We start from the raw sequence: 12,169 nt of genomic DNA on the forward strand, positions 1-12,169 counted from the left end.
ACATACTATTAAATGACTATGTAAAATTAACCAACTGCATCAAAAACTTTTATCAAACCAACAAAGCAGGTAGCATGTCATAAAATATACTTATCATTAACCTGACCTTTTATGCAGTAAACATCTTTATATCCCACAGGTTCAAATGTAACAAAAATAAAACACTATTTTGTTCCCATATGTCAATAAAACTCTGTAAGATCAGACCCAATATACATTCTGTAAGTGTTTTTCTGATCAATTCTTGGCAATCGGCCAATGTAGATTTAAACCCCGGACATAGAATGATTTAATTGTATCGTAACAAAATAGAAGCTCTTATACCTTCATACCTTAACAGTTGGTTTTCTTGATGGTAAACAAGTACCCTACATATATAATTATTTAATGAAAGTAAAGAAATTTGTATTATGTGTGAAAAATTTTGACTCGGTCAGGGTATTTTTACAGATCAAATTTGACTTCCAGCCAATATTCTGTCAAATTAATAAAGAATATTAACCCTATCATGTTCTCAATCAATCAATTAACACTGTTTTAAACAAGATTATATGAATCAAATCAAATTGGGCTATTAAATTGAAAAATTCCAATATTTCTATATTAATTAAAAAAAATAATTATTCAAATATACCATGTAAAGTTCTAAATATCTATTGAATATCTGTGATATTCTTTGATTAAATATCTTTGTTTTGTGAGTATTTCTTGCCTAGAGGTGAATGAAAGACAAACAAGAGTGTACATGCTGGAATGTCTTGCCTACTTGACCTTACAACCATTCCATACACCAAATATAGCTGACCTACTGCTTATAGTATCTGAGATATGGACTTAACCATGTAACTTTAACCTTGATCACTGATCCATGAAATAAGGTCAAGGTCAAGATCAGGTGAACTCTACCTGACTGACATAAAGACCTTGCAACAAAGTCATATACCAAATATGGTTATCCTATTACTAAAAATAAGAGAGTATTTCACTTTTAAAGTCAATGCACCGTGAAAATGAGGTCAAGGAAAATGGACATATGAAAGACAGAAACTTGGAAACATAAGGTATCTGCAATGTATGGCCCATCTTCTACCTTCTGAAATATAAAGCTTTATACAAATTGTTTACGCCATCGCTGCCACCTGAATGTAATCCCTATATTTTGTGACTTTCGTCGCAGACGAGATAACAAAATTAATTTCCATAGAAATTACATTTAAGCTTGTCTTGCTATCTTTGTAATAAATAAATATACATTTTTGTATTTATGGAATATATTTTGCTCAATTTCAAACCCTTGTAAAATTTCAATTTTTTGCCATAAAAATTAGGTGTTGTATAAACAGTTACTGTAAGAGATTTTCTCAAGAAAAAAAGACATTCTGTAAATCAGTTATTGCCTGTAAATCATACCCTACTCAAGATATAAGTTATTCGGCAGTAGAACACCACAAACTGAAAATTTATAACATGGTACTGCATAACCAGATGAAGCTTAGTGCCATATAATACTTGCTAGACATTTTAAAGATATAGTTTCTTGTAGTACAACTGCTAATGAATTGAAATGAAATTGTATCACTCAGTTTTGCACAGCAAGATAAACCGTGGTGTCATATATGTAAAAGCAATGATCTATAGTTGCAGTGAAAAATGTGACAGATATGTGTTATGGACAGAGGTAAACAAATAAAACCTGTCTCCTTTCGAGCAGGGTAATGATGATAATTTAGACAATAAATCTTTCGGAGATTATATTTGGAAAACTTACCAGGAGAATCACTGGACATTAAATCTTCAGATTCAGTACAAATGCCACTTCCTCTCTTCTGCATGGCACGTTTTCTGGTGGCTTTCCTTGCTGATGACAGTGAGCTTCCATTTGTATTGGTATACCTGGAAAATAATGATAAAATGCAAGTCATCAAATTCCTATAATCAATTAAATCTTATATTATAATGGATTTGTTTTTATTGATACTAGAGTTAAGAGTTAAGTCAAATATAGATGTTTTGATCCTTAATGATTATACTAAGGGAGAAATGAATCTAGATCAAAAATTGATAAAATACCTGAATTAATTTTAACACAGTGCCGTTGATCAATTGATACTAATAATAATAGTTTTTTTATCAGGTATAAAAATCAATAAACAGGTCAATTAATATTCATAATAATCAGATATAATACCTTGACTTTTTACTTTTTCTAATTAGTAAAGGTAAACTTATAAATCTCAATGTGAAACTCCATGACATATCTATCTTGTCAAAGAAACATGCACCATTGAAACAAACTAACCAAACATGAAAAAAATCTGATAAATTCAAGGGAAATTTAATTTACATAAAAATGTACATGTTGTTGATAAGTTATTGAGCCATGTAATACTCAAAAGTTAATGTCTACCCAGAATAATTATGTATATACATAACACTAAACTTGCATTAAAGCATTAAGTTCAATGATTCAACATTTTTGTGATGATATGGCAAATAGACAAGAAATGTTTTGTGTCAAGAATTTTCTACATGATGCTTCTCAGAAAATTTTTATATAACATGTATTATAATATAACTTGTAATAGTCCTTTAGCTAGTAAAAATAAAATATTCAATTACAAATGAGAGGCCACTTCCCAACCCTGCTTTATTTGAAACATAATATTTTTTTATGAAACAACTGATAACGTCTATCATGCCTGGTTAAATTTTACAGGAAAATCAGTATCACCACACATTTATTAAACCCATTCATCAGCATGATCAGTAATTGTTGTTAATTAATCTGACGGAATTTTAAAAAAATCATATCATTGAAATAAAGTATTTTAAAATAAAGACAATTTACAAATGCTATATCGAGCAAATTTCTGTAAAATGCTCTATTGCAAATCTGCTATGACCAAACCTGCGACAAAACATGGCTGACTCAAGTATATTTTACCTGATTCCTAGTATAACAATATTAATACATGTGTAAATTAAATTTAACTTAAATGTGCATTCTGCACATTGTGCAATCCCTGTGTAAAATTTAATTAAAATCCATTGAACAATTTTGAAATATTCAGAAAGTGTGAGAACTGTCTTTTTCCAATATGAAAAATTGAAATATGATGATCATTATAACCATACTAAATCATAATACTAGAAATAAGAAAAGTCTCTCAATATGTAATCAGTAATTTTTAAAATTTATGATTGACAGTACTAAACTTTCCAATTGTATGTGTATGAGTATAATTATAAATACACAACTTACTTTGGAGATTTATTATCCAGAGCTTCCTGTAGAACAAGTAGTTCTTCCTGAACTTCTTGTAAAGAATCATCACTGGCCATATCATCACCACAACCAACAGTAACCAAATCTGGTGAGGTTGATACTCCTAAAGTCCTCGTTTCAGGTTTAGATCTTCTATGTTTCACTTTAATGAATTCATTAGGATTAACAGAATTGTCTTCGGAACATTTTGGCCTAACCTTTTCATGCTCATTTTGAGTTTCAGCACCAACACAGTTTGTCTCTTCATTTAGATTTATCGGTTTACAAGTGTCCATATCAACTTCCTCCGAGACTGACAAATTATTAGCATCTAGTAATTGTGTGTTTATTTGATCTTTGCTATTTTGATCATGAAGGGTAGTTTGTTTCAATGGCAGTTCACTTTCACAAGCTTTTGATTTGTCCAAAATTTTACTGTTTGAAAGTTTACCTATGTTATTTGTAGCCTGTGCAGCTTGGTGCATTGCACATGTACAGTTAGCAAAAAAGCTGTTTGAACTATCAGTGACTGACTCGGAAGCACTTTGACATTCAATGTTTGTGTCACTGATATCATTTATGTCTGTTTGTTCACTGTCAGTGATGTTACAAACTTGGCATGGTTCACTGACAATATTTGTGTCGTCAGTACTTAATCTGCTTTCTTGTTCACATTGTTTTCTATCAAATCCATCTTGTTCATTTTTTTCACTATCAAGTTCTCTGCTATTCTGAGTACTGACACAACAAAGTTCAAGATTCCTATCATAGTCTTTTGTTGTTTCCTGTAAAAGACCACTGTTTTCCTGATCATCCTCACTATTTACATCACTTGTATCCATTCCACTGATCTGAACAGATTTTGCTGACATTACTAGCTCCACTTTACCCTGATCACCTTGAACAGATCCAATTGGATGATAAACAAAAGGACTATCTTCAATTTTGTCCATTTCTGCAGTTAGTACAATTTGAGTTTCACTCCTTACACACATTTCATTTGATAAAGTTTGTAAATTTTGTAAATCTTTGGATTCCCCACAAATTCCTTGTTTAGTTTGCTGTACCTTATCTTGAGGAATCTCGGAAACGCTTTCCTCAGTATCACCCTCAGTTCTGGTAACAGTGGCTTGATTTTCCTGTCCTAATACTACCACCTGTGACAAATATTTATCTTCTTCTAGCGTCTGATCGCCATCATAACTTAATTCAGAACTGAAATCTTTAGATTCTGACAGATCAGGTGATGCTGGGACAGATTCTTCTTTAATACTGTATAACAAACTACCTGGGAAGTCCGTAGGATATTGTATGTAGATCTGTGTACGCTCTTCCATCATGTCGTCATCATCATCATCAGCAACCTCATCATAATCAGACAAGTCTTGTACCATCTCCTCGGGTAAGACATTTTCTAAATCGGGTTCAATGTCAGAAAAATATTCAATGACACCATTTTCAGGGTTATCTATACTGTATTCATTCATTTCACCATTATTTTCATTTCCTTCTTCACCAGAGCTATTTAAGGAATCGCTCATGTCTTCCTCCTCGTGATCCCCACTTGGTCTTGATCCATCCAATGAATCTTCATCATCTAATGAATCAGAATAATATTCCTTGTTGTTATCATGATATTCCTGTTCAGATCTAGACACATTTGAGTCAGTATTATCGTTTACTTTATTTTCTATCACAAGTATTTCTCCTGTTGGAGCCTTCCAACCCCAGCTTTGTCCATTTTCTTGATCAATGATTTCATCACAACTTCCATCAGTTTCAAGCTCACTATCATTTCCATGGAATTCATTGTCAATTTTATCTGATTCCTCTGAGTTTTCATTTTCCTCACCATAATCTAAATCCAAAAGTTTTTCTTCACTCAAGCTAGAAATAGCATTAACTAGCCATTGATAGTTATTTTGACCACTTTTTCTTAGCTTTGTGGGTACATTTGAGGTAGGATGTGATTTATGCTCTCGCTTACTTCCTATTCGAATCATGTTTTCACTATTTCCTTGTGCTACACATTCACCTGTGTCAACATTTTCAGTCTGATTCAAATCATTTTCAAGAATGTCTGACCTATCTGCTTCAGAAGAAAGTGTGTTTTGGCTACTGTTATGTGACTTGGGAATTAAAGGTTCTCCCTCACAGTATGACACATCTATAATTGGCATCAGATCAACTGTGAAGTTTGCCGTCCTGTTCACGACCTCATCAATATTTGTATTGTTATCACTAACTTTTACTTCTTTTTCATATCTTACGTCAGGTTTTATGACTAAATAAGATTCCTGAGATGTACTGTCCGACTGACATTCCATAAAACCTGCATGGTCCTCCATAGAAACATGAAATTTTTGTTGACCTTCAACGTCCTCCATAGTTACTACACTTTCTTGTCCGTCAAGTACAGCCATAGAAACCTGACATTCTTGTCCCTGAGCACTGATGACCCCTCTGCTAAGGAATGTTACATTATCAGTATCATCAGACACAATTACTGACGGAATGTCAACATTATTTCTATTTGACACACTTTCATCCTGACTTACACTATGTCTATAATTAGAGTTATCAACTCCACCAGATAGTTCCATTTCTTGTGAATATTTTTCAAAGGCATCTGCCAATTCTTCTCCAGCTGGTTCTGAGTGTCTCCTGAAGTCATCATCAAAGACATTACTTCTGTTGCCTTTATTTCTCCTCCTTACAACTTGTGATATGTCAGGAGTAGAATGCATGATTTGATCATCCCCTTCCTCTCCAACAGCTTCTGGTACACTTGCTAATGAGGTACTACTTTTCACATGTCGTTTTGAAGCATTCCTTGATAAAGTTTGATTTTCACATGACTGTGATGTATCATAAGCATTGTCAGTCTTCGACGGAGAGGTTCTCCTTCTTTTTTCAGGAGTCGAATTCTTAATAGTTCCATTATTATCATGTATTCTATGAGGGGAACCACTGTCTGATTGTAACCCTTTCCTTCCTCTGGTTTTGTGATCTGCAGCTGGCGATGAAGTTTTTTTAGTTTTTGGTTCATATTTGAATTTTGGTGTTGACTTTTGATACAGTCTATCAGTAACACTTTTTGCCCCTGTCGAAATTTTCTTCTTAGCACCTGAAATTAATTTACTTTTACTATCTGAGTGACTGCTATTTAAATCTGATTCTGTACTCCCAGAATCAACAGACATCATGGAAGACAATGAAAACTGATGAGAAATAGCCGGCAAGTCACCAACACTTCCTCTATTTAATGCTAACATACTAGATGTCTTCTGACCAAATTCTGTTTCTACTGGTAAGTTATTAAGAACCTCCACACTACAAGCAGTCCTGAGTGGACGTGGTTTATCTGATTTTACATTTAAAAGATCCTGCTTTTCCTCTATATACAGTTCCAATTGCTCCTCTCTTTGTTGTATCTCGTCTAATTCTGATTCCTGAAAAAAAAGATAAATTTATAATCATTTTCAGCAAAAAAAATTTTTAATCAGTAATAAAACATTCATAATTGTACATTGTACATTCTGCTATTCAAAGTATGTAAATCCAAACCAATACTTATAATGTTAAACTTTTGTAATTTTGTCTGAAATTATATAAGAATTATTTTCCAATAACTGTAAATAAATACATTTTTCTTCATATCTATTAATTCATGCACCTGCTCATTTATATGTTTATTTTAGTCTGTTATAAATGCACTCTATAATTGATCATGATCGATTTTACAAGTTTTAAAACAATGTTTGTTATTGTCTTCCACAATCAATATCCATGATCTGAAGCAGACACAACATATATAAATACAATACAAATTAAAGCATAATAAACAATACACTGCATGAAAATTCAGACAATTCTATTAAATTTAAATTCTATCTATCAATTTCAATCAATTAAAGGTTCACCATATCCAATTTACTGCAGTACTGATTTCAACCTGTGCAAAATCTTATTTATAAGACTTTAAAAATTCTTTTATATCAAATTTCTACTGAACCTTATTTTCCAAATAAAAGTATTTTGGACAATGGTAAGTGGTTATTCTATATATCTATTTGACTGTGTGCCAAATTTGTTGTTTGAGAAAAAAATTGCTGTTTCAGGATTACTAAAGGGTAGGAGATTTTGCAAGATGTTTATTTTTACTCATTTCGCAATCAGATAAAATCTTGAAAAAAGAGTCAATTATTTAAGGAAGATTAGAATAATAGAGAAAAATTAAAAGCATGAAAAATAAAACCTTGCTAAATTGGTTTGGTCCTAAAAATCACAAAATTTAGACTCCACTAAAATAAACCTCCTTTCAGTTCTTTTTTTGAAATTCTCTAATTCTTTTAGGCATAATATATATTGTGAACTTATTTTTTTGATAAACAAAGCTGCTTAATCATATTATGAAATCTTCACAGGCTGAAATTCAATTATTATATAAAGTTTCTTTGCTTTGCCAATCTGTGGTATCGATTTTCTGTCGGCATGGGAAAGGACAACAATGCATGCATGATGATGTTGTTAGGAAATAAAACACAATTTTTTTTTCAGACCAACAGAAACGATCACATTCTGCCTATATTCATCTTTAAAAAAAAAAGGCAGAAGATACCATGTGAACATTTAAAATCCTTAAGTCAAAAAGAAACTGACTATGCCATGGCAAAAAAATGTAAAATGATGTAAAGACAAACAAGTCCGCAAACACAGCCATTTCTTAGAAAACTAAAGACAGAGCAACACGAACCCAATCAAAAACATGGGCTGATCTCAGGTAATCCTGAAGGAACAGATTCTAACATAACATCACATACATTACAACATTGTTCAACTCAAAATGAAGTAAACAAACAATAAACTAACCGTTTTGTTTATTTCTGTATACTGTTTGGCATCTCTCTGTCGATATTGTTCCTCTATTTCTTTAATCTTGACCAACTGGTTTTCAATCTGATGTTTAGACAACTCAAACTCATCTTCTAAATCATCAGTCTTTTTACGAAGAGATTTTTCAGTTTCTTGATGAGAAAAAGTCCTCAGGATTTCCTTCTGAACAATAGTTTTAAGCTGGCCTTCAACAGAAAGTTTCCTTCTTCTAATAAAGTCAATATAAACTTCACTAGTGTCTATGTCTTCTGGGAAAACAGAATCATCATCTGTACTTTTAGATTTACCAGTTCTAATTCTAGTCAATTCACTCTGTAGTTCTTGGTAGACTGCAAAATAAAGATATTTTTGTGCAATACCTAAAACTACTTCAAAACTGAATTTAAAAATATAGTCTATCATGCAAAGGACATGAAGAATAATGGCATTTTTGTTTTTGATACTGACTTTATCAGTAAGAATTTTAAGCAAGCATGCTAGGGCGTGCCGATATGCAAGCAGATGAATTCAGCTTCAAAATAAAACATCATTATTCTTTTTATCAGCAAAATTTATTAACTATATTTGATTTTTAGTTTAAAATATTAAATTACATGAATTAGTTAGTAAAACTAATTCAACATGTACAAAGTGCTTTGAAGGTCATTTGGTTGTTTGAACGACTTCGCATGCATATCATTGATAAATTGATGAGGATTGACATGAAAACGTGACTTTGCTGCATTGTTATGTGAAGTCATTGCTTAATATTTTCGAGTATCATGTCCTGTCCTTAATCTTTAAATAGGCAGTAGGATCAATGGGGAAATGTACAAATTGCCAATAAAGAAGTATCTTAACCATGTGTGTCTGAAAATTCAACCTTGTTGTCCTGACTGGGTAGCACACAATTATTTTTGAGTGATTGTGAACCAAGTTTTAAGTCTGTCTTATACTTACAAGCTTCTCTTTCTTTCTCCAGACACTCTCTAGAATACTGTAGCTCCTGGTCAGCTTTCTGTCTCTGTATAAATGTCTCCTCCTTTAATTTAGTCAATCTTTTCCTTTCTTCCTCTATTTCATGTAAATGATGATTATGAGTATTCCACAATTCTTCCTCCTTTAATTGTCTTTGTTCCTCAGCTTGTAAATGTTCTTGTTTTAACCTTTCTAACTCTTCCCTGAAATAAAACATTCAAATTTGAAAACAAAGTTATTGTACAAACAGAAAACAATTTTCCGTACAGTTCATTAACCAGTAAGGTTAGCCTGACATAACATTTTCTAAATTTCTTATGGCTCCTTCAAAGTGTTTGTAAACTCTTATGCATGCAAAAATGTGAATAAATTAGACCTATTATCAATCTGCATTATTACCTTAAGAAATAACCTACATTTATGATTACCTTTTCAAGCTAATAAAGGATATTTTGATAGATTTTTACAAACTGTACAGCTATGCTAGAAAGGTATAGTATGTGGAAGTACATTTCTATAATAAACTTCCAACAGATCTACTAAAAACAAAATTCCATAGGTCAAAAGTTGGCCATATATTAAATAACTTTTAGTGAAAATATCATCGAAGGTATTTTTGTGCAAGTATTTGAATAAAAAAAGACATTCTTGCTCACAACTACTGAATTTAGATGTTTGATTTTTTGCATATTTTATACTTGTTTATTTCGTACTGGAAATTGGGCCCAAGTCATAACAATTTCTAATATAAAGGGACATAACTTAATTTACAGTGCTTTGGCTTAAGTTTTATACATGCATATATAAAAAAAAACTTTAAATTAAACAAGATATACATCAATCATTCTTACATGACTACTTGTTTATTTTCCATTAATAGCAAAGTATTTACAATTAATGTTCAAACAATATTTGGGTGGGACTTTCTTTTGTAAAGAATGACTAGTAAAAGAAAAACGTCTATATCTGTCATTATCTGATATTTCAATCTGTCTCCAGATTAGAGGTCCCGACATATAAAATGTAACAGTAAAATTTCTCTTTTATCTAGCCTTTAAATAGAAAGTAATTAACCATTTAAACTGACTTTCTTATCACTCAAGATAAATATGACCCCTAATATTTGTATTGTTACATATTTATATGTCTCGTAAATAAAAAAGGAATTTTAAATTTTGACAGTTATAACACCTCAAAGAACAGTTAAATTTTACAACTGAAAAGGATGTCAAATTTTGGACAGTAAATCTTGAAAATGTTTCCCACATAGCCAACCTGTCAAATAAACTTTGAACTTTATAAGCAATAAGTAAAATCAGTCTAACTTTTGAAGCACATACCAGTTAATAAATCTTACAAACAGTATATTCTATAAAGTCAGCAGGGAGTCCCTGGGGACCAACAAATATTATTAGAACCACTTATAAGACATTCCATCATATCTGACAGTATCGGCAAAACTTTTACATAGTGCAATATCCAATATCTTTCTTTTTTTCGTTGCATTTTCCCCTTTTTTAGTAAAAGTGTGTACTTTTAAATTTCCCCATTTAAACATTTTTAGTTCAGTTAAAAGTGTACTTTAACTTATACATATAACTTTAATACCTGATAAATGTATATAACTATATAAACCAAAAGAAAAAAATCAACCCTTATCTTTAAAACGTGCTAGGACTTACCCTTCGCCAACAAAACATGGCCATGCAGATGAATATCCGAAAACAATCAGTTTGGATAATGAATTATACATTTTTTCCCCCTGGAGTACATATTACATAGTGTGACCGGCTATTGATGATAAGTATAAGGTTTAAAGTCAACTCCTTCAACAACTGCAGGTATATAATCCAGGTATAACATAAAACCTTTACAGATCACTAGGTACCCTCTTATCTTCTGGCAAAGGGTATCCTTTAACAGTTATACATTTCTCAAGTGTATTTTTATTATAAATTAACAACCTCTGAAAGTTAACTTCTTGAGATTTAAATTGACTGCTTATGTTAATAAGCTTATTGTTCATAAAGATTGGATAGTTCCATGAATTAATAAGACTTATCTGTTATATCCTTTACATAATAGGACAATGCTACTTAATTGGGGGTATTGATTTAATTATTGAATTATTATAAATAATTCAACAGTTTCCATAGAAATGTTTGAATCTCTTTACTTTTATTATTAATAAGAACAGAAGGTAAAAGAGATTTCTCATTCTTTACCTATAAGCTTTCCTGCCAGCATGACATTAAATTTAAACAGGTATAACATCCTAATCTCATAAAAGAATGGATAAAATCCTAACATTAGTTTAAAATCATGTATCATATTGAAGAATTTAGAAAGACTTATAAACTATCTTATCTTACCTTAATAAGCTAGAATCATCATGATATAACGACATTATGCACTACAACTAATAAGTTATCCTTTGACATTTCTCCATGTTGAAAATACAATTCCAAGCATGAGTTAACAATATTTTTTTTAAATATTTTATTTTTTACATAATTTCAATGTCACTAAATACCATAATAGGATTTTTACTTTAAAATTCAATTAAATATTTAAATCATAAAACTGTCAAATGAGACATAAACTTAAAAGGTTAATAGAAAATGTTTATAAATAAAATAGTGTCGTAAAATATGTAACATTCACTCTCTATGGTAATAATGAATCGAAGTAGAATATAAAAAGGTGCCAATTACAGTAAATATAAGGCTACACATAGTCAAAGATCCCATAAAGTAAGATTTTATGACATAAAATCAGTACTCAAAGTTAGGTTAGGATAAAAGCAAGAATAGGATTATTGTGAAGTAGAGGCAAAGATGAGGGTAGGATTTTGTTTTATTTGGGGCTATTGTGAGGACAAGATAACCATCTTAGTAAAAGCAAGGTTAAGCATAAGGATAGAACAATGTTAATCATAAAGGCAAGGGCTAAGATAAATGAATTTAATGATAGTAAAAGTATGAACCAGTGGTCCCATGTATCTAAATAATACAATTATATTCAAAGTATTTGAAAAGCAAAAGCTTTTTT

General features: G+C 31.1%; 1 protein-coding gene across 4 annotated transcripts in view; it reads right to left on the reverse strand.

Annotated features, from left to right (window-relative positions):
- Positions 1–12,169, reverse strand: part of LOC127738640 (uncharacterized) — an 85,094-nt gene that overhangs the window by 19,245 nt on the left and 53,680 nt on the right. For 3 of the 4 annotated variants that reach the window (XM_052249961.1, XM_052249960.1, XM_052249959.1), the window contains 4 exons: positions 9,101–9,321; positions 8,138–8,490; positions 3,263–6,717; positions 1,769–1,893 (listed from right to left, as the gene is read on the reverse strand). In XM_052249961.1, coding sequence (XP_052105921.1) covers positions 1,769–1,893; positions 3,263–6,717; positions 8,138–8,490; positions 9,101–9,321 — 4,154 coding nt within the window. Of the gene's footprint in view, positions 1–1,768; positions 1,894–3,262; positions 6,718–8,137; positions 8,491–9,100; positions 9,322–10,800; positions 10,909–12,169 lie in introns of those variants that run through there. The other variant, XM_052249962.1, reaches the window with a different exon arrangement.

This window comes from Mytilus californianus, unplaced genomic scaffold (genome assembly GCF_021869535.1).
Source record: "Mytilus californianus isolate M0D057914Y unplaced genomic scaffold, xbMytCali1.0.p SCAF_4, whole genome shotgun sequence".
Taxonomy (NCBI): Eukaryota; Metazoa; Mollusca; class Bivalvia; order Mytilida; family Mytilidae; genus Mytilus; species Mytilus californianus.